General features: G+C 39.7%; 1 protein-coding gene across 3 annotated transcripts in view; it reads left to right on the top strand.

The window, feature by feature from the left end:
• Positions 1–25,877, top strand: part of REPS1 (RALBP1 associated Eps domain containing 1) — a 154,565-nt gene that overhangs the window by 83,839 nt on the left and 44,849 nt on the right. For all 3 annotated transcript variants that reach the window (XM_089676254.1, XM_089676252.1, XM_089676253.1), the window contains exons 6-8: positions 116–278; positions 19,895–19,958; positions 20,105–20,259. In XM_089676254.1, the coding sequence (XP_089532380.1) occupies positions 116–278; positions 19,895–19,958; positions 20,105–20,259 (382 nt within the window). The remainder of the gene's footprint in view (positions 1–115; positions 279–19,894; positions 19,959–20,104; positions 20,260–25,877) is intronic.

Raw genomic sequence — 25,877 nt, 5'->3', positions numbered from 1 at the left:
GGTAGTTGCTATACTTGGCAAGTTTCTATTCCAGAGCTTTGCATTCACAGGATTTAATTTAATAATCTGCATGTAGCTGCTTTAGACTGACAAAAGCATTAATATATCATTCTAGGACCAGACAACTGTGCGCACTGTGGCATCTGCCACCACTGCAAATGAAATTCGTAGACAATCCTGTAGTTATGATGATCCCTGGAAGATCACTGATGAACAAAGGCAGTACTATGTAAATCAGTTCAAAAACATTCAGCCTGACCTTAACGGATTTATCCCAGGTAAGCATTTACATAATTCCCTACTGCTTTCCATTTTTTAAAAGGGTTCATCCTATTAGAATGATTAAGTATTTCATTATGAAGTTGTGGACAATTTTGTTTTGTTTTTTTATGATGGTCATTAATTCAGAAATTTTTATTTAATCACTTCAATACTGGACACTTGCACCTCCTTTCTGCCTAGTCCAATTTTCAGCTTTCAGCGCTGTCACACTTTGACAATTACTCAGTAATACAACACTACCCAAATGAAATTTGTATCTTTTTTTTTTTTTGGCTAAAAAAAAAAAAAAAAAAATTTTTTCTTTTGGTGGCATTTAATAATATTTCAATATATAAATGAAAAATACAGAAGATTTTGAAAAAAAACACATTTTAATTTGTTTTTCAATTTTGAAAATCTATCTTCATAAATTTAGGCCAAAATGTAATCTGCTACATTTCTTTGACAAAAATAACACAAATCTGTGTATATTTTTAAGTCTGTGTAAAATGAGTGCACAAAATATGGTGCATATATATTTGAAAATTGATCAGTCCTGATGTACTGACTGCATATCTCATTTCTTGAGGCTCTAAATAGCCAGGACAGTGCAAATACTCTCAAATTACCCTTTTTTTGGAAAGTAGAAAGTCCTAGGTATTTAGTAAGTGGCATGGTGAGGTTTTTGAAGTTGTAATTTTTTTGTCATTTTTCGTAAAATGAAGAAATGTTTTTTAACCACTTGCCATCCAGAGGATTTACCCCCCCTTCCTTACCAGGCCTCTTTTTGCTACTCGGCGCTGCACTAATTCAACTGATAATTGCGCGGTCATGCAATGCTGCACCCAAACGAAATTTACATCCTTTTTTTCACACAAATAGAGCTTTCTTTCAGTTGTATATGATCACCTGTGCGCTTTTCATTTTTCACGCTATAAACAAAAAAAGACCACAAATTTTGAAGAAAAACAATATTTTTTACTTTCAGCTATAAAAAATATATAGTAAACTCAAAGTTGGTTATAAATTTAGGCTAAAATGTATTCTGCTACATGTTTTTGGTAAAAAAAAATCCCAATAAGTATATATTGCTTTGTGTGAAAGTTATAGCGTCTACAAACTATGGTATAGATACTGCAATTTACGCCATTTTTTTGCTATACAGCGCTGCGCCTGTGCACTTTTTATTTTTTGGCGCTATAAACAAAAACATTTTTGATGAAAAACATTTTTTTTGGAAAAAAAACATTTTCTCATTTCTGTCATAAAAAATATCCAAAAAACCTAAAATTTCATCATAAATTTAGGCAAAAATGTATTCTGCTACATGTTTTTGGTTAAAAAAATCCCAGTAAGTGTACATTTATTGCTTTGTGTGAAAATTATAGCATCTACAAACTATGGTATAGATAATGGAATTTACACAGCATTTACTTTCTGATTGCCCATCACATTTCATGAGGTGCTAAAATGCCAGGATAGTACAAACACCCTCAAATGACCCCTTTTCGTAAAGTAGACACCCTAAGCTATCTGCTGAAAGGCATATTGTGCCCATGGAAGATTTATTTTTTTTCCACAAGTTTCTGCAAAATAACAAAAACATTTTTTTTTTTTTTTTTTTTTTTACACAAAGTTGTCATTTAAATGATTTATTTCTCGCACAAGCTATGGGTATTTGTGGAATTACACCCCAAAATACATTCTGCTACTTCTACAGAGTATGAGGATACCACATGTGTGAGGCTTTTTGGGAGCATAGCCACATACAGGAACCTGAAATCCAATGACCACTTTGAAAGCCTGAAGGTGTGTAACTTCCTCATTTCACTTCCTCACTACCTATCACAGTTCGAAGGCCCTAAAAAAGCGAGGATAGCACCAAACCCCCCCAAATGACCCCTTTTTGGAAAGTAGACACCCCAAGGAATTTAAAAAGAGGCATGGTGAGTATTTTGTAGATCTCATTTTTTCTTACAAGGTTTTACCCCCTTACTCGGGAGAAGTAGCAGAATGTATTTTGGGGAGTAATTCCACATATACCCATGGCATGTGTGAGCAGTAAATCATTTAAGTGACCATTTTGTGTAAAAAAAAAAATAATAATTTTTCCAAAAACTTGTGGTAAAAAAATAAATTCTTCTATTGATTCAACATGCCTCTCCGCAAATAGTTTGGGGTGTCTACTTTCCAAAAAGGGGTCGTTTTGGGGGGTGGCCAGCATTAGAAGTTTATGCCACACATCACTCACTCTTCTAACCACCTGAAGACCAAGCTTTTTCTGACACTTTTTGTTCATGAAAAAAATCAGTCTTTTTTGCTAGGAAATTGCTTTACAAAAAATATATAATGTTTATGGTTAAATTAAACACAATAGTGAATAAAATGGTGGGTACTACAATTTTTTATGGCACATAGTACTCGCGCAGCGATTTTTCAAACGTAATTTTTTTTACAAAATACACTTTGTTTTACTTTTAATGCACAAAAACACAATATATTGGCCAATTATTTGGTAAATTATAAAAGATGATAGTATGCCGAGTAAATAGATACCAAACATGACATGCTTTAAAACTGCGCATGCCCAGTGCAATGGCGACAAAGTGCAAACGTTTTTAATATCCATAGGCAATGTTTTGCAAGCTAACATTTTTAGATTTACGGAGGTGTAGTGTTAGAATTACTGCCCTTGATCTGAAGTTTGTGGCGATACCTCGCTTTTTTTTATCACTTTTAATGCTATCACAGGGAATGCAAATGTCCCCTTTAACTTCCATGGGCATTGTCATATATTCTTTTTTGAGAAATCTGGGGTCTATCAGACTCTAGATCTCTCCTCTGCCCTTACATTATCTAATCAAACCAAAATCAGTGTGATCAAATGCTTTCCCAATTTACAAATGGTGCTGTTTATATCCTGCGAAACTGAAGTGATGAAATACTCGTAGCTTCCAAATTCTTAGGCTATAGAGATGATTGGCACCATTCTGGTCTCCAATCAGCTCTATGGTCAGCTGGCAGAAACACCGGCTGCATTCTCAGGTTCCCCCAATGGCGCGGGACTGCCCGAGAAGGCCGTGGAAGGCAGCAGAGGAGGGGGGGGGCATCATCTCCCGCTGCTTGTAAAAGCAATCCTGCAGTTAATTAGCCACTAAGATTGCTTTTACATGAAAGCTGATCGCCAGCTGAAAAAAATGATACCAGGATGATGCCTGCAGCTGTAGGTATTATCCTAGTATAACCACTCAAAGTCCAGTGATGTACCAGTACGTCGCTGGTCCTTGTTGGGTATATATGCTACGTTCTTTTGTTTTGTTTTTTTTTTATGCAGCCTGTGGACTGAATGAAAAAAAGAGAAGAAATCTCTGCCAAAAAAAGTGTGTGGTATGCCCACCATTAAAATATACTGCCCTGCATCCACGCACTTCTAATAGTGGACACACATTAGGTCACACTTTACCACAAGCGCCAGTTCCAGGATTGTACAAATGTCTAAATAGTGGCACGCTTGAATAAAAATTGTCCATGTATAAGTGGTACCCCATATGGAAAAAGGATGACACCAAGTCCCAAACTATCTTGCCACTGCTCCCCATGTAGTCTGGGCATCCAGGGGGCTCTTTTCCCTCGTAAATCTGAAACTTATAGTGGTATAGTGCTGATCTGATTAAAGATATTGATCCGTTCAGACACTATACTAGCAATGGAGATTTATTGTGTGTGAGCGTGTTGCTGGCAATCAAGGGGTTAAATGTGATGACTGGTGTACTGACGGGCAATCTGACGCCATCTGGGAGGGGCGTGAAAACCACGGAAACACGAATCGCGCATATATGTGATTTTGCGCACCCATGCCGCCCCGTAGTAGTATTTCTGCTATAGGGCGGTCAGGAACTGGTTACAGAAGAGGTTTGTATTACGTCACTGCGTTACTTTAACTGAAAATTGCGCGGTCATGCAACACTGCACCCAAATTAAATTTACGTCCTTTTTTTCCCACAAATTGAGCTTTCGGTGGTATTTGATCGCCTGTGTGTTTATTAAAAAAAAAAGGCTGACAATTTTGAGAAAAAAAAAACAGTATTTTGGACTTTTTGCTATAAAACATGTCCAGTAAAAAAATGTAAAAATCAAATTTTGTCATAAATTTCAGCCAAAATGTATTTGCCACATGTCTTTGTTAAAAAAAATCCCAATACATGTAAATTAATTGGTTTACGTGAAAGTTATAGTGTTTACAAATGGCGGGAAAGATACTGGGATTTTTTTTTTTTATAATAATAATTGCGGCAGTCAGCAACTTATGGTGGTGATCAGTGATTTATGACAGTGATTAGCGACTTATGGCGGGACTGCAGCGGACATTTTGACACTGGGGGGGAACTGACTTGGGGTCACTGACATCCCCAGTGACACCAATACAGTGATCAGTGAAAAAAAAACACTGACACTGTACTAATGGCACTGGGGAGGAAGGGGTCAACATTTTATTGAATGAAAGGGTTAACTGTGTGAGGGGAGTGTTTTCTAGGGGGCGGGGGTGTGTATTTCACAGGAACACGCTGATCCCGAGAGATAGTCTTCTCTCAGGTTCAGCGTGCTCTGAACTGACAGCAGAGCTGCAATGTAAACAATGCAGCCAAGCTATCTGTCAGTGTTTACCTGTAATTGCCGGGACTCGGCGGCTTATGACCCGCCGAGATCCAGTGATGGACTCCTGCTGTCACGATCTGCGAGACGGGTAGGGCGGGCACGCACCTCACGATCGCCCCCTACCTCTTTTGCTAGACGCCGTTTTTTAACGTGCTCTAGCACAGCGGTGCCACCCTGCCGCAGTGTATATACTGCGGCTGGTATTAAAGAGGTTAAGTTTTGGGGGTTTTTTTAGTTTGTTTTTAATAAGTTATTTTTCACACACTGCATAGTCATACTTAGAATTACACCCCAAAATGCATTCTGCAATGCCTCCAAAGTATGGGGATACCACGTGTGAGACTTTCACAGCCTAAATGCATAGAAGGGCCCAAAATTCAAGGAGTACCTTTGGGCTTTCAAGGAGCGTAAATTACATGGAAATTACGCATCTATTTTCCTGACTACCTATCACAGTTTTTGGAGGTCCTGGAGCACCAGGACAATGGAAACGCCCACAAAATGACCCCGTGTTGACAACCAAACACTCCAAGGTATTTCCTGAAAGGTATAGTGTGGTTTTTTTGTTTTTTTGTTTTTTTAAATGCAGGAAAGAACATGAAAATGTGTTTGCTTTTGCTTTTTGTTTTGGGATTCTTTTTTCACACAAAGTTCATTTACATGGTTTTATTTCATTTTTTTTTTTTCCGCTTTATAGCATGCAGTAGGTAAATGCCTTTTTAGGTTAAGGCACTTAGGAATTTCAACTTTAGATGGAAGTTGCCAGGGAGATGCGAATATCTGTCTACCTTGAGTTAACCTGGTCATACACTTGTCGAAATTCATCTGATTAAGCTGTCCCTGCTTGATCATTTGATCCCTTCTGTTGAAGGAACATGCTGGAAAAGGTTTGCTGATCAAAGGCTGATCAGTGTATTCGAACAGCTGCAGGTCCTGTTTTCAGAATAGTGTCCTTGTGGGGAGATTCATCCATCAGCCTCACTTGTGTCTATGGTGGATTATTTTTTGTTGTTGTTCCGCCTCCTGACTGAGCGGAAAAAAGAAATAGCCGTCTATAGCCAGTTTCAGACTTGCTATCTTTAAAAAGAACTCTGGGAAAGGCAAAAAAATCACCCATTAGTACACCCTCCTGCTCAAAACACTATAAATGGTTAATACATTTGTGAAATTCCTTACCATTGAACAGAAAAGTCTTACCTGGATTTTCAGGAAGTCATCTCTGTAATTCAAATAACAACTCTGCCAGGGAGGTTTAACAGCCGGGATTACATCATATTCTCTCCTTTCTCTACAGGAAAAGGAAATTACATTTCCCATCAACCTCTGGGAATTGCATTGAATGTGGTCAGGCACACTAGGCCTGTACATGTTAATGTGTACTCGCCCACTTCACCATAAATCACGCCCTCTCATTCTCTAGCCACATTGCTCAGCATCACATAGCAGGACAGTTAGATGGCAATCTTATAAATATAAAGCATGCATGTGCAAAATGTTTACTTCAATCTATGTACTCGTACAGCAAATTCAATACTTGCTCAGGAATATAGAGTTTGAATACTCCTTTTATAATAGTCTTTCACCATAGAATTACATATGGTACAATATTATTGGTTGTCAAGACGTCAATGTAATTAATATAAATAAAAAATAATGAATGTCTACACCTGCAGACCATGATATCTGGAACTGTCTGAACTCTATCCTAGTTAACTTTCACCCAGTAAACTTTTAATTGTCTTAAAATACCAATATGAAGAGAAGTCATCCAAGGTTCTACTTTTTAAATATACATATTTTACATCATATTTTACTTTTTCATTTCTAGAAAAAACTATTGCTTAACAATAATACCTATTACTAGTTAGTTATTGATACATATGCTAATTGTTTTCAATAATAAGAAATATATGTATTAATATGAACATCCTACTACAAGCTAATGCAGGCCATAGATGGGGAGAAAAACTGCAGATTTTTCTTTTAAAAAACAAAAAATCGGTTGTTCAAGTGGCCGACGTTACCATCAATGGTAAAAAAAATCGGCCGATTTTCTACCCGTCTAGAGCCGGCAAAAAGTGTCCCTGCAGAGAGCTCTGCTATTTCTTTGACAGTTCTCTGACAGTTCCTTGACATTTATAGAAGTTGCAACAATGTATCTATTTGTTTCCATTTAGGATACAGATGTTTTTATTCGGAAACAAATAGATACAATGTTTCAACCGCTGTAAATGTCAAGGAACTGTCAGAGAACTGTCAGAAATAGCGGAGCTCTCTGCAGAGACACTTTTTGCTGGACTGGAATTCTTCTTATTTTCATCCTACTTCTTCTTCTTCTTCTTCTTCTTCTTCATCCTCTTCTTCTTCTTCTTCTTCTTCTTCTTCTTCATCCTCCTCCTCTTCTTCTTCTTCATCCTCATCCTCTTCTTCTTCTTCTTCATCCTCATCCTCTTCTTCATCCTCATCCTCTTCTTCTCCTTCTTCTTCATCCTCATCCTCTTCTTCATCCTCATCCTCTTCTTCATCCTCATCCTCTTCTTCTTCTGCATCCTCATCCTATTCTTCTTCATCATCCTCATCCTCTTCTTCTTCATCATCATCCTCTTCTTCTTCATCATCCTCATCCTCCTTCTTCTTCATCCTCATCCTCTTCTTCATCCTCATCCTCTTCTTCATCCTCATCCTCTTCTTCTTCTTCTTCTTCATCCTCATCCTCTTCTTCTTCTTCTTCTTCATCCTCATCCTCTTCTTCTTCTTCTTCTTCTTCATCCTCATCCTCTTCTTCATCCTCATCCTCTTCCTCATCCTCATCCTCTTCTTCATCCTCATCCTCATCCTCTTCTTCTTCTTCATCCTCATCCTCTTCTTCTTCTTCTTCTTCATCCTCTTCTTCTTCTTCTTCTTCTTCTTCATCCTCTTCTTCTTCATCCTCATCCTCTTCTTCTTCATCCTCTACTTCTTCCTCTTCTTCTTTTTCTTCTTTTTGTCTTCCTCTTGCAGGTCACTGCTCATGCGCAGATTTTTTTATCGGTAAAAAATCAGCCGATTTGCCCACTAATTGCCGCGAAAATCGGCTGATCGATAAAATCGGCCGATTTTTTTCCAACTTTACCGAAAAAAAAACCGGCCAAAATACCGAAAAACGGCCGACCAAATCGCCCACTAACGATCCGAAAATCGGCCGATTTTATTTTCGGCCGAAAAATCGGCCGATTTTCGACCCATCTATGGCCTGCATAAAACTCAACCACTCAGAGCTTAGTCTCAGGTGGATGACCGGGTGTTAAATCTCACCACTAGTCGCACCATCACTTCCATCTAAAGCTCAGGTGCGGCCTCGTGCCCTTTTGCCATTAGGATTTGCTAGATGACAGTGTACACCTGAGTTGCTGCTTACTCTTTCCAGACACCCTTACCTTATATTCCGTACCCTACTCTATAACTACCCACAGGTGAATACCCCCCTCCCATCGCTATGGTGGAAACCTGGCAAAAGGGAGCCACTGTTACCTCAGGCAAACATTCGCTCAACAGGAGACCTGTACAACACTCAACCTCAGAGCGATGATCAGGGGTGTGGAAATTTTTTTCATAAACTACTTGTCCAAGGGACTAAATCAGAGTCCCAATCTACTTGTTCCTCATGACAATCTACTTGTCCTGATTAAAAAAATAATTTTAACCACTTGCCGCCCTGCCACTGTAGATATACTGCGGCAGGGCGGCACTGGCAGGCAAAACCACGTTTTAAAACGTGTGTTTTGTAAACCGCTAGGGGGCGCGCCGCCGCCCTATCTGTCCCGATCACCGCCACAGATGTAAGTCGCCGGGTCACAGCCGGTCCTTAGCGGCTATCTCCCGGCGATCGGCGGCAAACAGTGACAGACAGCACAGCTGCAGTAGCTGTGCTGTCTGTCACTTCCCTGTCAGCTCGAGGATGAGCTGATCGAGAGAGAACAGTTTCTCTTTCTCGATCAGCCTTGTCCCGTCCAGTAAACCCCCCCGCCCCCTAGTAAAACACTCCCCTCACTCCTATAACCCTTCCCTGCAAAATAGTTAACCCTTTCCTACCCATTGCCATTAGTACAGTGTCAGTGTTTTTTTTTTTTGCACTGATCACTGTATTAGTGTTTTTGGGGATGTCAGTGACCCCAAGTCAGTACCTCCCAATGTCAGAATGTCCGCCGCAGTCCCGCCATAAGTCGCTGGTTGCTGCCATAAGTCCCTGATCGCCGCCATAATTCGCTGATCGCCGCCATTATTGGTATAAAAAAAAAACTAAAAATCCCAGTATCTTTCCCGCCATTTGTAAACGCTATAACTTTCACGTAAACCAATTAATTTACACGTATTGGTTTTTTCTTTAGAAAAGACATGTCGCAGAATGCATTTTGGCAGAAATTTATGACTAAATTTGATTTTTGCATTTTTTTTTACTGGACATGTTTTATAGCAAAAAGTCCAAAATATTGTTTTTTTTTTTTTCCTCAAAATTGTCAGCTTTTTTTTTATAGCGCAAAAAATAAAAACAGCACAGGCAATCAAATACCACTAAAAGAGAGCTCAATTTGTGGGGAAAAAAAGGATGTAAATTTCATTTATGTACCGTATGACCGTGCAATTGTCCGTTAAACTAGCGCAGCGCTGTATAGCAGAAAAATGGCGTAAATTGCAGTATCTATACCATAGTTTGTAGACGCTATAACTTTCGCACAAAGCAATCAATATACACTTATTGGGATTTTTTTTACCAAAAACATGTAGCAGAATACATTTATAACCAACTTTGAGTTTACTATATATTTTTTATAGCTGAAAGTAAAAAATATTGTTTTTCTTCAAAATTTTTGGCCTTTTTTTGTTTATAGCCTGAAAAATAAAAAGCGCACAGATGATCAAATTACACCGAAAGAAAGCTCTATTTGTGTGAAAAAAAGGACGGAAATTTCATTTGGGTGCAGCATTGCATGACCGCGCAATTATCAGTTGAATTAGTGCAGCGCCGAGTAGCAAAAAGAGGCCTGCTAAGGAAGGGGGGTAAATCCTCTGGAGGTCAAGTGGTTAAGCAAAACTATTGGAATTTGAGGTGCTTTTAGGAATGTCTGGGGCTTTTATAAATAAAAAGGGGCTTTACAGCAACATAAGCTTTTATATTTTTAACATTGCTCTGTTTATCTTCTCCTCATCAGGAAATGGGGAATGTCGGGCTCTCTTAATGCTCAGCAGAAGCGCATCTGCTGAGCAAGTAAATGAGGTGCCGGCCCCAATGGGACAAAAAGAATAAAGCTCTTGGTTGCTCGGTACAAATGTATGCATAGCAGCCGAAACAAGCGTTAAAAGAAAACTGCACCTTATTTAAATAAATATTTTTGGGCTTCTGCAGACTGTCAGTGTAATCTGTTCGTATAACGTACAGTTAGGTCCATATATATTTGGACACAGGCACAATTTTAGATTTTTCAGGTATTTCCCAACACATATTTAAGCTATAGTTATATAATGGATAAGGGCTGAAAGTGCACACTCTCGGGTTTAATTTGAGGGTATGTACATCCAAATTGGAGGAAAGGTTTAGGAATTACAGCTCTTAAGAGTAGCCATCCCCCCTTTTTCAAGGGACCAAAAGTAATTGGACAATGGACTCAAAAGCTGTTTCATGGCCAGGTGTGGGCTACTGCTTTATTTCTTCATCAGTTAAGGAGGTAAATTGTCTGGAGTTGATTCTGAGTGTGGTATTTGCATTTGGAATTTATTGCTGTGAACCTACATCATGTGTTCAAAGGAGCTGTCCATGCAAGTGAAACAGGCCAATGTAAGGCTTCAAAAACTAAACAAATCCATCAGAGAGAGCAGCAACATTAGGAGTGGCCAAATCAATAGTTTGGTACATTGAGGAAAGACGAATGTACTGATGAGCTCAACAACATAAAAATGCATGGATGTCCAGAGAAGACAACAGTGGTGGATGATCGCAGGATCCTATCTATGGTAAAGAAAAACCCATTCACAACATCCAGACAAGTGAAGGATACTCTCCAGGAGCTGGGCGTATCATTGTCAGTCTACAATCAAGAGAAGACTTCATGAGATACAGAGGGTTCACCACAAGGTGCAAACCATAAGCCTGAAGAATAGAAAATCCAGATTAGGCTTTGTCAAAAACATCTAAAAAAAAAAAAAAAAAAAAAGCCAGACCAGTTCTGGCAAAGCCTTCTTTGGATGGAAGAAACTAAAATGAATCTGTACCAGAATGACTGGAAGAAAAGTGTGGAGAAGGCTTGGAACAGCTCATGAACCAGAGCACACAACATGATCTGTAAAATATGGTGGAGGCAGTGTGATGGCATGGATATGAATGGCTTCCAGTAGCACCAGGTTATTGGTATTTATTGATGTGACAGAAGCAACCAGATGAATTCTTCAGTGTTTAGAGATATACTGTCAGCCCAGATTCAGCCAAATGCAGCAAAGTTGATTGGACAGCGCTTCATAGTACAGTTGGACAATGACCTAAAACACAGTGCAGAAGCAACCCAAGAGCTTTTGAAAGAAAAGTAGTGGAATATTCTGAAAGTCTGCACTTCACATTCAATTGGATTGTTTCGTTTTTAATTTATTCTGGTGGCATACAGAGCCAAAGTATGAAAATTGTGCCTGTGTCTAAATATATGTGGACCTAACTGTACTTTACACTTTATACGCAGGCAGTTTTACACTGACAAGAAGAAGCAATGAACTACAACAGCGTCGTAGTTCATTGAGAAATACGAGCAACATCTGTAAAGAACTCTGAATGATTGACGTGGCCATATGGGCAGAACCACACACAGCTGCACTCTTTTCAAAAAGTGACAGCTGGTACGGGGAATTTCTACCCATACTGCTGTCACACAGAGGGCTCCGATCACCGAGCCGCTGCAGGAGTGGGAACATGTTATATGTTCCATCCTAAAATCGGGTGGAACATTTAACTTGTTCACAAAGGTAACTTATCCTTTAACCCTTGCAATGTCAGAGCCGTTTTTTTGCACGTTTAAAAAAAATAATTTTAGACTTGAAGATTATATAAAACCTGTAAAATAATTACATATTTTCTGAAAGCAAACACCCTATAGAATAAAATAGTGGTTGTTTCAATATTTCATGTCACACAATATTACTTCAAAGGTGTAGGAAACGCAAACTTTAAGTAAAAAAAAAACACCAAAAAAAAAATTTTAGGGTCAACAAAACCAATACATTGCCCAATTTTTTGTTAAATATAAAAGATGAGTTTGCCCTGAGTAAATGGATACCAAACATGGCAAACCTTAAATTTGAATGCATCCGTGAAATGGTGACAAAGTTCAGTACCCTATACTTTCTATAGGCGACGCTTTAAAAGCCCCCTGCAAGTCATCATTTTAGCATTACGGAGGAGGTCTGGTGGTAAAATGTTTGCTCTCATTCTGGCATGTGCAGCAGTATGTAACGTGTATGACAAATGGTGTTGTCGATGTATGCATTTACGTGTATAAGGGGGGGGGGGGCAATTTTATGTGCCTGGGCAACTAATTTTGTTTTACAATGAAAAAAAAATTTATTTTACTTAACTTTTTTGTTTATTCATCACATGGTGGACAAAAAGTCACCTATGTGATGCTTTCTTGGTGACGAGTTCTTTTTAATGACATCCAGGGTCTAAAAGACAGAAGTATAAGCGTCTTCCCCTGTACTCCACTAAATGTAATGCAGTGCAGATAGCACTGCCATTACATTCTTTCCCGGTCTCCATGGCCAGGGACACTAACACCGGGGACCCGGAAGTGACATCATACTGGTCACTTCTGGGTCAAGAACACAATGAGGAAAAGAGTGGACATGTGTCCGCTCTCCTCCCTCCTTTCTACCCCACAGCGCCCACTATGCCGGTCCCGGGCCTGCAGATGGGCAAGCAGAGCCTGGGATACATGACAGGGGGAGGGTCACTTTACCAGCGCGTGTAGAGGAATTTGGGCAGCAGCAGAGCCGCCCGAATACTTCCACCTGACAAGCCCTACTGCTTACCCGCAGCAGGGCTATTTGTAGATGATAATTATCTTCCTGGAGCCCAGAACTGCATGTCCTGAGTGTCAGGTGATACAAATTGAGCATCCCTGGATGATTCTACTTTTGCACTGGAGCAGAAACTGATTTTAACACCAGTTTCTGTATTCGATTCTAGCTCTCAGGAATCCAACAAGGGAACCTGCTTGACAAAAGCAGAATTTTCACCTTGTCACAATTCCTCAAACCACAGCTTTAATACAGCCATTTGTCCATGGCAGAATAACTATCACGCCCCTTCTTCATCTCTACCTTAGTCACATTCCTACATGTTTGGCCTAGATGAGGCAGAAACAGAAGGGAATGAGGAAGATATAGAAGCAGTGTTAGTGGAGGCTACAGAAGATTTTCTCCCCCGCGGTCTTTTACACATGAAGCGGAAGCTTCACACAACATGCTTGCTAATGTGGATATGTTTACTGCCACCATGCAAAAAAGCCTCTGCGTTCTCCTCTGTCTTCCTATGCCCCCTTGGGTACAAAGAGATCTGCCACATCTAAGGCCACTGTTGCATTTCTGAAGAACTACAGGGTGAAATTGATTCAGTGGCCAAGTATGTTTCCTGATATGAACCCAATTGAAAACCTATGGGGAATTCTGAAGAGACAAGTTGAGCATCACTCTTCATCCAGTATCCAGACTCTAAAAGAGACCGTTCTTGAAGAATGGAAAAAAAAAGATGTAGCAATATGTCGCCAACTTGTTAATTCCATGCCTAGAAGACTTGGTGCTGTCCTTACAGATCATGGATACACACAGCTTTTTTTTTTCAGCGGGAACGCATGGTCGCTGGAGGGAATCTATTTTTTAGTGAGGTCTATTGTTTCGGGGGGGGGGGGGGTGGTGTCTTCTGTATCTGGGTGTTCATTTGTTTCTGGGAGGGGTCTACTGTGGAGACTGAGATCTATTCCTGATGGTTGCTGGGGAATCTTTTGTCGCTGAAGGGGACCTATTTTTGAGTGGGGTCTATTGTTGCTGGGGGGTGTATTGTTGCTGGTGGGGGATCTATAGTTGCTGGGAGGGATCTACTGTTGAGAGAGAGGTCTATTGATGATGGTTGCTGGGAGATCTGTTCTTCAGAAATGCAACAGTGGCTTTGGATGTGTGTTTTGGATCATTGCCATGTTGGAAAAGTGCAGGACAACCAAGGGCACAGAGTGATGTTAGCATCAATATAGAGCAGTACATTTGTGAATTCATATTATTAATAAAATGCAGCTCCCTGACACCAGCAGCACTCATGCAGCCCCACAGAAGGACACTGCCACCAGCATGTTTCACTGTAGGCACCATGCATTTTTCTTTGTACTCACCTTTGCGACACCATACAGTTTTGAAGCCATCAATTCCAAAAAAAAACATTTATCTTTGACTCATCACTCCAGAATACATAGTTCCATTCATTTTATTCTTTTTCACATGGGCACTTGCAAATTCTAGGTGGGCTTTTTTGTGCATGGGCTTTAGGAGAGTATTCCCTCTTGGAAGACACACATGCATGCTATTCCTTATCAATGTCTGCCGTATTGTGTCACAGGAAACAATCACCCCAGTTTGGCTTTCTATTTTTTTTTTTTTTTTTAAGCTAATGTCCGTGAACTTTCATGGCAGTTTACTTCAATCCGCCTCATCAGAAGATGCTCCTGTTGAGGTGTTAACTTCCGTGGACAACCTGTACTTCTCCAAGAGATAGTTGCAGTTCTAGATTTGTTACATTTTTGTATCACTTTTGCTACAGTATTCTGACCGATAAGTAAAGCTGTGCTGATCTTCGTGAAACCTTCACCTTTCTTGTGTAAAGAAATTATTTTCTTTCTCAGGCCTTGTGACATTTCTCTTCCATGTGGTGCCATTGCTGACAGCATGAGATGGGAAGGGGTTTTCTTTGTTTAGTAACTCATTTTTATAATCAGCTGCCTGCTGGACACCTGTTTGGTGAATAATTTCACTCACCTGTAGTTGAATTCTTGTTAGTATTTTGATATTTAACCACTTCCATACAGGGCACTTTTACCCCTTTCCTGCCCAGGTCAATTTTCAGGTTTCAGCACTCTCACACTTTGAATGACAATTGCGCAGTCATACAACATTATACATAAACTAAAATTTTATAATTTTCTTCACACAACTAGAGCTTTCTTTTGGTAGTATTTAATCACCGCTGAGGTTTTTATTTTTTGCTAAATTAACAAAAAAAGACCAAAAATTTTGAAAAAAAAAAACATGTTTTCTTTCTGTTATAAAAGTTTGCAAATAAATAATTGTTTTTCATAAATTTAGGCCAAAATGTATTCTACTACATGGCTTTGGTGAAAATAACCCAAATTAGTATTTATTCTTTAGGAAAGTTATAGCGTTCAGAAACTATGGTATAGATCTGAATATTGGTCAATCCTGAAGTACTGACGGCCAATTTAATTTCTTGAGGTCCAAGAATGTCAGAACAGTACAGATATCCCCCAAATGACCCCTTTTTGCAAAGTTGACAGTCCGGCGTATTTCATAACAGGCATGGCGAGTTTTTCGAAGTTGTAATTTTTTGTCATAATTTTTCCGAAATTAAAAAATAAAAAAATAGATTTTCACTTTTTTTTTTTACTTACTGTCACCAGTGCAGTACAGCACAATCATATAACTGGCATGGCAGTGATCAGGGACACTGACTAGTGACAGTACGAAAAAAAATTGATAAGTTTTTTAATTTTTTTTTTCTTTTTTTGATTTTTTTTTTCATATTTCACTATGACCAAAGTAGTATAATGTTACCATAGTAACATTGTACTACTTTGGGCAAGTGATCAGTATTTTTTTTTTTTTTTTACACAATTTGCTTATAGCAAAGAATTACTTTGCTATAAGCAAGCATTTACCTAAATGAAATCAATTCATTCAGGGGTTTTTTTTTGTGCTTAGCTGTGATTTGGCCACAGCTAATCACATGACACAGCTGGGCTGTGATTGGCCCAGCATGCATGTGATCGCTGTGACCATTCACAGCTAGCCACACTTGTATACAATGGATGGTATGAAAGGAAGCCATCCATTGTATACAACTGTCATGTGACCTGCTGTGATTGTCACAGCAGGTCACATGGTACTGGCAACAGGGCCTGTACACAGATCTGTCATTGGCCGTGTCCGAGGTACACGGCGGGAGACAGATCGTGCGGCTCTGCGGGCAGGCAAACTGCGCATGCCTGAAAGGACGCCATATGGTGTCCACCCGGAGGGACGAGGTGCTCGCCCAGTTAAAATTTTATCTTTGCTGCTAAGACTTTAAATGGGGTGTAATCATTTTTGCAACATGGTCTTGAATTAATTTGTTAGGAAAAATACTTTTCTTGGTGTGCAATTTAACAAATATTGTTTGCACTCAATGTCTCGCATTTGTGGGAGTATTTTGTAGTATAGTGTCCCATAGAAAATGTTTATTCTAAAAGGAAAGTAAAGGTTTTCCGACAAATCTGTTGTAGTGTACTCATTTATGCCGAGGTGTGTGTGTTTGTGTGTGTGTTTCTATATAGATGGATAGATACAGTGAAAGAAATAAGTATTTGATCCCCTGCTGATTTTGAATGCCCACTCACAAAGAAATGATCAGTCTAAAAATCGAATGGTAGGTGTATTGTAACATAGAGAGACAGAAAGCAAAAAAAAAAATGACCTCCAGCAGGCCACTGGTGTGAACGTCTCTGACCAAACAATCAGAAACAGACTTCATGAGGGTAGCCTGAGGGCCCCACGTCCTCTAGTGGGGCCTTTGCTCGCCACAATAGAACTCTATTGGCATTTGCCATTGAACACCAGAATTGGCAGGTCTGCCACTTGCACCCTGTGCTTTTCACAGATGAGAGCAGGTTGTGACAGACGTGAAAGGGTCTGGAGAAACTGTGGAGAACGTTATGCTGCCTGCAACATCGTCCAGCATGACCGTTTTGCTGGTGGTTCAGTGATGGTCTGGGGAGGCATGTCCATGGAGGGACGCACAGACCTCCTACAGGCTAGACAATGGTACCATGACTGCCATTAGGTATTGGGATAAAATCCTTGGACCCATTGTCAGACCCTACGCTGGTGCAGTGGGTCCTGGGTTCTTATTGGTGCCTGAAAATGCCCGGCCTCATGTGGTGACAGTATGCAGGCAGTTTCTGGAGGATGGAGGAATTGATACCATTGAATGGCTTCCATGCTCGCCTGACCTAAATCCAATAGAACAGCTCTGGGATGTTTCGACCCATCCGACGCTGCCAGATTACACCTCAGACTGTCCAGGAGCTCAGTGATGTCCTGGTCCATATCTGGGAGGAAATACCCCAGGACACCATCAGCCGTCCCATTAGGAGCATACCCTGACGTTTTCAGGCATGCATACAAGCACGTGGGGGCCATACAAACAACTGAGTACCATTTTGAGTTGCTGCAATGAAATTTCAGCAAAGTGGACTAGCCTGGTACATAATTTTTTCATTTTGATTTTCAGGGTGTCTTTAACTCAGGCCTCTGTAGGTTGATCATTTTCATTTCCATCAAACGATGGGGCATCCTTGCGTTCTTAACACATTACCCAATCCATATCAGTATAGATATCCGGCATGATAGTTTTTCCCATTGAGACTTGATGTGTTTTTAAAGTGTTCCTTTAATTTTTTTTGAGCATTGTGTATGTGTATATTATGCTGTATATACAAACACACTGCTTCTTAAATTGTCATTAAGAATACCCCCTAAATTTGTGGTCTGTGGGAATTATGCCCCCCTTCCAAATAGTTAAAAGAACATTGGTGTGATTTAGTAAGTTACTTAAGGGAAAATTTACTCATTGCTTAGGGAACCTCTAGCAATCACTGGGGAAACCCTTGTGGAGAATGGCTTCATTTAACAGAATGATGAAGTCAAACAATAGCTAAAGTGTTTGTTTTTTTTTCTTAGAACTTTAAAGCGGAGTTCCACCAAAAAAAAAAAAAAAAAACCGGTAGCTGCTGACTTTTAAAATACAGCCACTTTACCTCTCCCTTGGTCCAGAGGTGTCCTCACCACCGCTGGTTTCACCGGCCATCTTTTCTCCCTGGCACCAGCATCTTCAGTGTGGGTACCCGACTGTGACAGCTTGCGGCTTCACAACCAAGTGTCCACTGCGCATGCGCAAGAAGCGCTGCGCTTTGTGAATGGCCCCGTAGTCTTCTGGGACCTGCCACATGTCCCAGAAGACTGCGGGGGGGGGGGGAGGCAACTTCCGCTACCTATCGCCTAGGCGATTGCAGCGGAAGTGGCAGCGGGTACCTGCCAAATTCGAGTACCCGCTCCCCAAAGGTACCAATCCTTAATGGGGAGCGGGGGACAAAGGCTTAAAGTGGAACTTCCCCTTTTGGGTGGAGCTCCATTTTAAGGATTTATTTCTCTATGATGCCTGCAACTACACAAACCAGTGCAGGTATGTTTTTAAAGTACATTTACTGCTTAAGAATGTGTAAGCTTTTGAATGTTCATGGTCTGTCTACAGTTCTATTTTAACCACTTTTCTGCCAGGGTTCTTTTTTCATTGTTCCCACCAGTAAAATCTGCATTTTTTGCAAGAATTTACTTTAAGCCCCCAAACAGTTTTATATAGTCTTCATACAGATGCCCTGTAAAATAGGTAAAGTTGCAGTTTATCAAATATATATTTTCAGGAAAATATGGGATGGGGTTGCGTCAAGTAAATGGATACCAAACATGTCAAGCTCCAAAATTGTGTTCATCCTTGAAATCATGAATAGCTATGGTACCCTTGAATTGTCCATAGACAATGCTTTAAAGCCTTTACAGATTATCAGTTTTGAATTAACCATGAATTATGACCCCAGAATTATAGCTCTCACTCCAACTTTTGTTACCTTGTGGCAAAATATATGTTTAAATACATGTATGACGTACATGGCCCTACACATGCATTTGCATTCAGGACCATTGAGGTTGCATTTATTATTTATTTTATATATTATTTTTCTCTTAGCCCTATTACCACCTCAAGTGTGCTAACATGCCCCTTATTTTGTAGCATGGGCAGGTGAAAGATCCACTTTATAGGGGGCAACAGGGGTCTGCAAGCCCCCAATGTCTCCACTGTAGAGCATAGGCACAGATAATGCTTGATTAGCTGTTTCTCCTGCTACAATAGTTATAAACAATTGCATTTTAGGATGTATCCAAATTTGTGCTATTCTTTTCTAAGCATAATAGGTCATGCAGTCAGCTTGTAGTGTTTTCAGCTACAGTTAGGTCCATATATATTTGGACACTGGTATAATTTTAGTTTTTTCAGGTGTTTACCAAAACATATTCAAGCTATAGTTATATAATGGATGAGGGCTGAAAGTGCACACTCTCAGATTTAATTTGAGGGTATGTACATCCAAAATGGAGGAAGGGTTAGGAATTACAGCTCTTAAGAGCAGCCATCCCCCCCTTTTTCAAAGGACCAAAAGTAATTGGACAAATGAATATAATCATAAATAAAATGTTCATTTGTAATAATTTGTTGAGAATCCTTTACTGGCAATGACTGCCTGAAGTCTGGAACCCATGGACATTACCAAAGACTGGGTTTCCTCTTTTCTGATGCTTTGCCAGGCTCTAACTGCAGCTGTCTTCGGTTGTTCTTTGTTTGTGGGTCTTTCAGCCTTTGGTTTGTCTTCAGCAAGTGAAATGCATGCTCAATTGGGTTGAGATCAGGTGATTGACTCGGCCATTGAAGAATATGCTACATATATTATGAGACGAATTAGAAATTGTCATTATTTTATTGGTGATGATGCAAAGAAACTCTGTGCAGTTGTTTCTATTTTTTATTTTGTTGTAAGTAATGTTGTGTATGTGGTATACAGATAGAAACTTTGCCTATCTTCAATTTTAGGATCTGCTGCAAAGGAATTCTTTACAAAATCTAAACTGCCTATTCCAGAACTTTCTCATATATGGTAAGTATTTAATTTTTTTTCACCTAAGCTGTATCATAACAGATAACTTTTTAAATAAATTAAAAAATAAAAAAAAATATCACAAAAACAGATATATAGCGCTCAGGAAAACATTTTCAACTTATTTAATTTTATTTTTTTTCAAGGGAACTGTCGGATTTTGACAAAGATGGGGCATTGACTTTGGATGAATTCTGTGCTGCTTTTCATCTTGTAGTGGCTAGGAAAAATGGATATGATTTGCCAGAAAAATTGCCTGAGAGCTTAATGCCTAAGCTTATAGATTTAGATGACTCTGCAGGTAATTCATATTGCTTTAATGTCTGTGATACGTTTAATGTCTTGTGTTTTTGTTTGTTTTTTTCCCTTTTGTGTTCAAGATGTCAACTGAAACTATTCACTTTTATTGGGTAAGTGAATATAAACAGAGAATAGCTATTATTATTATTGCAAAAATGTGTGAAAAATGATCTTCGCTGCACTGATGGAAAGCTGTCATGACTTTTTGCACAATAATGCATAACTCTTGCTTCCAGGCCCTGTGCTCCACAGTTTGTTAAAAAAAAAAACAAAAAAAAAAAACCCAAATCATGTTTTCTGAAAGCAAAGAAGCAATGGAATTAAAAGGTGATGCTACTTCCATGTGTGACATGTGCTTGATTAGCTATGGGGGTCTATTAAACTCCTGGTGTCTCCATAAAGTGAACTTTTTATCTGTCTATGCTATTGCTTGGGGGATTGTTAGCCCTCTTGTGTTGGCCATAAAGTGTAAACAAAACGCCCTAATAAAATAAATACAAACAGAAAAAAAAATTAACTTCTACCACACATACACCTAAAAACAAAATTGTTCCTTGGTCCTGCTTGTATATGTAGAGTACGTGCACCACGCATAAAGAATCTGCAAATGTCAGAATGAGAACAATAATTCTAGGGCCATAATTCACGGTCATCTTTGATAATTTGTAAAGGCTTTTAAAGCATCACATATGAAAATGTCACTATTTTATGGATTTTTGAGTCTTGATATATTTGGTATCTTTGTACTCCAACACAATCCCATCTTCTATATCTGACATAAAATTGGGTAGTGTATTGTTTTTGCTTGAACTAAAATTAATTTTAGTGTGTTTCCTGAAAACATGCATTTGACAAATGGCTGCCAAAATATCGTGCTACATAAAAAAATTTCAGTGGCTACCGTTTTATTCTCCAGGGCGTCTGCTTTCAGAAAATATATAACATTTGGGGGGTTCAAATTCATTTTCATCAGCAAAAAATGCTGATTTTTTTGAAAAAAAAAAAAGCATGTGTAAAAAATTGCTTTGGACATCAGGTGGTTAACTTTGTGCCTTTTTGCAAAATGGTGAAAAACTAAGCTATGCAAAACTGTAAATAGAAACCAATCCTGAAGGTTGGCCTCACACCTATGCATTGTGATAATGCCTGATTTGCAGTGCTGTGTGTACGCTGTGTTAGTGTGCTTTGCAATAAAATGATGCAAGCATACATTTTATAATGCAGCAGTGTGCTTTTACAGCATTTGTGGCTTTGCGTTGCAGTGCACTGCTGTGCATAGAGTTGAATTATTTTCATTTTTAAAAAAATTAAATAAAAAGTAGGCAGTGTTGTAACAGCACACATCAATATGTGTGTGTGTTATGCCCCGTAAGATGCACCCAGTGGTGAAAATGGGCCTTTAATGTGTTGGTGCACCACCACAGATAACATGCTTTGCCACAGTGGTTATGTGGCCAGCCCTGGCATTCCTGTAACAGGGTCTTTATGCATGGGGTACAGGAAAGACCAATCACATGACCACTGTGTGGTTTTTTTCACTGTAGGAATGAGGTAAAAGGAAAATAAAATGTTGGGACATGATAGCATGATCTAAAGGGAGCTTTTAGGTAATGGCTGGGTGTGTACACTTTTTATATTTCAAACTCTTTAAGTAAATTAAAGCGGAAGTCTCCAATCTGGCGTGAACGTAGACTGTTAAGTGATCTTGATAAAAGAGCAGAATAAAGGATGTCTATGAGCATAAGTAGACATGCAAGCTCAACATCTAATGCATCTGTGTAGTTATGGGCATACACTTTAAAGAATGTTATCCTCTCCCTGGCTTGTGGTGTTTAATATAGAATAAGTTGCACTCAGCTATGTAGATGGTAATGCAGTTACATTACCGCACAAGTACTTTTAATTTAACTAAAATTTCTTCTAACACATTGGTTGTATATTTCTTCTTGTTTGTTGGGTTTAGTGACTTGTATTTGTGTGCTTAGTTTTTAAGGATAACTTTTTACGTTTGAAAATATATTTGCTTTCAGGGAAAACAAGAAACCTCTGCCTTTTACTTTTTTAACTGACGTTTCTTGGGTTTTGAGAGCTGCTATAGCTTAGACCAATTTAAACTCTGATTAGATTAATTTCAGCCTGTCTACAGTGCATTCAACAGAAAATTTTAAATTGCAGCAAAAATTAAAAAAAAAAAAAGAAAAATTTAAATTCACGCATAGATGTTACTATGAACATTTAAAAATTCTTATCATAATCATGCAGTACAGGACACAGGAAAACCTATTCATACCCCATGGGTTATAGGTGTGCATCTTCTAACTCTTCCATAGGTATGAAACTCAGTCCCTGAAGATTCCTTCGGGTGCTTCCCCTGTCCTTTTGCCACAAGGATTTTTCAGGACCGCATACACCTGGGTTACTGTGTAATCCTTCCGTACATGCTTACACCATCCCCCACACTGCCACCCCAAAGAAGAACACACCCATGTTTAGCTATGGTGGAAACAAGGCAAAAGGAATCCAATTCTAAACAAGAGGCAAAAAGTCCCTCTGCCGAAGACCCCACAAAACACTCAACCTCAGAGTGATGATGTGTCCCTTACACCGGAGCAAGAACCAGTTTTGACACCGTTGTCGGGCTCTAATTCTAACTCTATTTCAGGCATGCAACAAGCTGCCTATTTGACTTAAGCTGAATTTTCTGCATCTGTCAGATTTCCTCAGACAGATTACAGCCATCTTTGTTCATGGCTCAGAAATGTCCCACTTCTCCTACCCCTGTTTCACAGCCAGAGTCAGAACCTGATATGGTGGTCCTAGAGGGCACAGACATAGAAGGGAACTAAGTTGATATTGAGGCAGTATTGAAGGAAGCTGTGGAAGGTTTCTCTTCCTGTACCACATTGTCACTATATTGAACAAGGTACTTCACGCATCATGCTAGCTAATGTTGAAAAGCTCATTGCCTCTGTATGCAAAAGCCTTGGCATTGTGCAACCTGACTATCCTTGGTCTCGCCATGCCCCTTTTGGCACAAAGAGACCTGCAAAAACCTACAAAACATTCCCTGTTCATAAACAGATGGAAAGTGCAGGTTATGAACATTGGGTCACTTAAGATATTTACTCCCTTCAAAATATTAGCTGAACTCTATCTAGTGGAAAAAAGTTTGCAATTAAGCTGGCTACTTCTGTGGTTGATCTTGTCTTCTTTGTCCTAAATAAACATCTCACTGTACCTATTGAAGCTGTTCTTTCTTTCACAGGTTCTCCAGGTAGAAAATTTGAGATTTTCCTAAACGCTTTCTTTATTCTTGCATGCCTGGCTGTGCAACCAGCTTGCACTGCAATTTCGGTGTGTCAAACTGTAGCTAACTGTACTTACGAGACTGTACAACCAACATGACCCTATATTTCAGGACTGTTCTTTTTCAGAGCAATTAGAGTGTTTGCCTTCTATTCTACTCTGTTGTGTGGATGCCCTAGTACATGTTATGAGATAAATTTCCAGAATGGTTCTATTCTCCATTCACATGCACAGAATCTCAGAAAAACTCAGGAACCCCTAGGTCTTGTAAATGCAGAGTATCTGTCTGCTCTAACCAGGCTTCATTTTCAAAACCTAAGTTCAGCCCTTCTTTTTGGCACAAGGCTTGGCTGACAAAAGCCACCAAACCTTTTCCAAAACAAGCTTGGCAATGAAGGGGCATCCTCACTCCTAGAGTCTGTGCAACAGACATCCCAGACCTGTGGGCTGAGTCAGTGGTTTCAAAGGGGTAAAAGACAGAGTTCAAAACTTTACCACTTCATTGCTTTTTTCTTTCAAATCAGACAAAACTGGTTCAAAGGATTCTACACAAACCTGTTCAGGATACCAAAGCCCAGTGGGAGCACTTGTCCTTTTCTGGACTTGCTTTTCCATCAATGAATATCTTGCACGGAATCTGTAAGGTCAATAATTGTCTTTCTCAGACTAGGAGAATAAATGGCATCTGTGGACACCCAAAATGCCTGTCTGCATGTTCATTTACCTACCTCAAGTTACATAAAGTATTCAGACCCCTTTACTCTTTTCGATTTTGTTATGTTGCATTCTACACTCAGTACCCCATAACAACAAAACTTTCATTTCTGTATAACACCCCATGAATAAAAGACATAAAAAGCTAAAACTTTCACTTGTTAATATTGTGCATGTGGAGACTTCCTGTGATGGTGGCCATTGTAAAAAAAAAAAAAAAAATATCTTGTTCTTTGAGTGACACAGTAATTCAGATACTGTCTGGTTATGCTGTCACCTGCAGGAGGAGAGGATTGGAAGTTTTTTGCTAGTGTCCTAGGGGGTGGAGACTTGCTCAGCTTTTTTGCTAGCTACCTTTTTTTCTTCAATTAAGATTCCTTCTACATGGCTGCTGAGCTGATTTCTATACACAGCTATCCAGATTTTTCTTAAGCTTGTGTTATGAGTGCCGTACCCGGACCCTGCTGGACTGGATATTGTGGTGCTAGCCTGGAATGTGACCTTCGGGCAGGGGGCTCTGCATTGTAGTGCTTTCCAGACCAGAATATACTGTGTAAGTTAGCCATGGAGCACACTTCTGGTCCAAAGCCAAGACTCAGGCCCAGTTATGAGACTTATGTCTCTGCAGACTCGCTTTGTTTGTTCACCACACAACGGGTTAGTGCTTTGGAACTGAGATTTTGTCATCCTCACCTAGGTGTAGTGTCACACACGTGTACTGTATATTCTTTTCAGCTATTAAGCATTGAGGAAGCATCTTCCTGCTGCTACTTGTGATTGTAAATGACACATAGAATTTTTCTTGATTTGTTTATCTTGCAAGTACAAGCTTACAGTGACCCTGGTCTCTTTCAGCACCTTGACCCTACTCCTGGTACCAAACAGCCAGGTTTCTGAGTATTTGAGGCTTACCTTTGTACCCTGAGCCAAAATGTAAAGTTTTCTACGCAGCATAGCTTCCAGACACATGGGGAAAGTCCAGCTATATTGGGTGCCTTCAGCTCACGCTACACTAGTGTCTCCATTCTTGCTTGCAGTGTGCTCCATAAGGTCCCTGGCACTGAAAACCCAGAGTTTTGTTCTTTGCTAGTCTGTCATCAGAATCTTCCTTGGCTCTGTTGGGCATGAATGCCTAATTCACTCCATTCTAGGAGTATTTCACGCAGTCATGTAGGATTTTATATGCCAAATAGCACATTTGACTGCTGACTCTGATTGATTGCAGGGGCCCTTTAGCTTTTTTTTTTTTTTTCTAAACCTTCCTCTGAGGGATCCTTATCTGACCTGGCACAGCTTCTGAGACTTCACCTGCCAAAATGCTTGTCGGATGTGAAGTCTAAGTCCTTAACAGATGACCCTACACCTGAAGAGTCACAAATTTCTTCCATTGCTCCTAAACTTAGAGACCATCTCGGCTCCTATTAAGATGGTATGCACCACCTTAAAACTCATGGATGGGCCTGTAGCCTCTAGCAGTGACATCCTTAGTCTAGGCAGTTATTGTTGGTCAGTGGCACTTAACATCCTCCATCCAAAACCCCACGCCCATCTGCAACAATCCCACAGTTATTGGTGGTCAGCGGCACTTAAACTTCTCCC

This window comes from Staurois parvus, unplaced genomic scaffold, assembly GCF_062004578.1.
Source record: "Staurois parvus isolate SC_StPar_1 unplaced genomic scaffold, SC_StPar_1.0 ptg000165l, whole genome shotgun sequence".
Classification (NCBI taxonomy): Eukaryota; Metazoa; Chordata; class Amphibia; order Anura; family Ranidae; genus Staurois; species Staurois parvus.
Note: the sequence above shows the minus strand (reverse complement) of the source record. Positions and strands in the feature narration are given on the sequence as shown.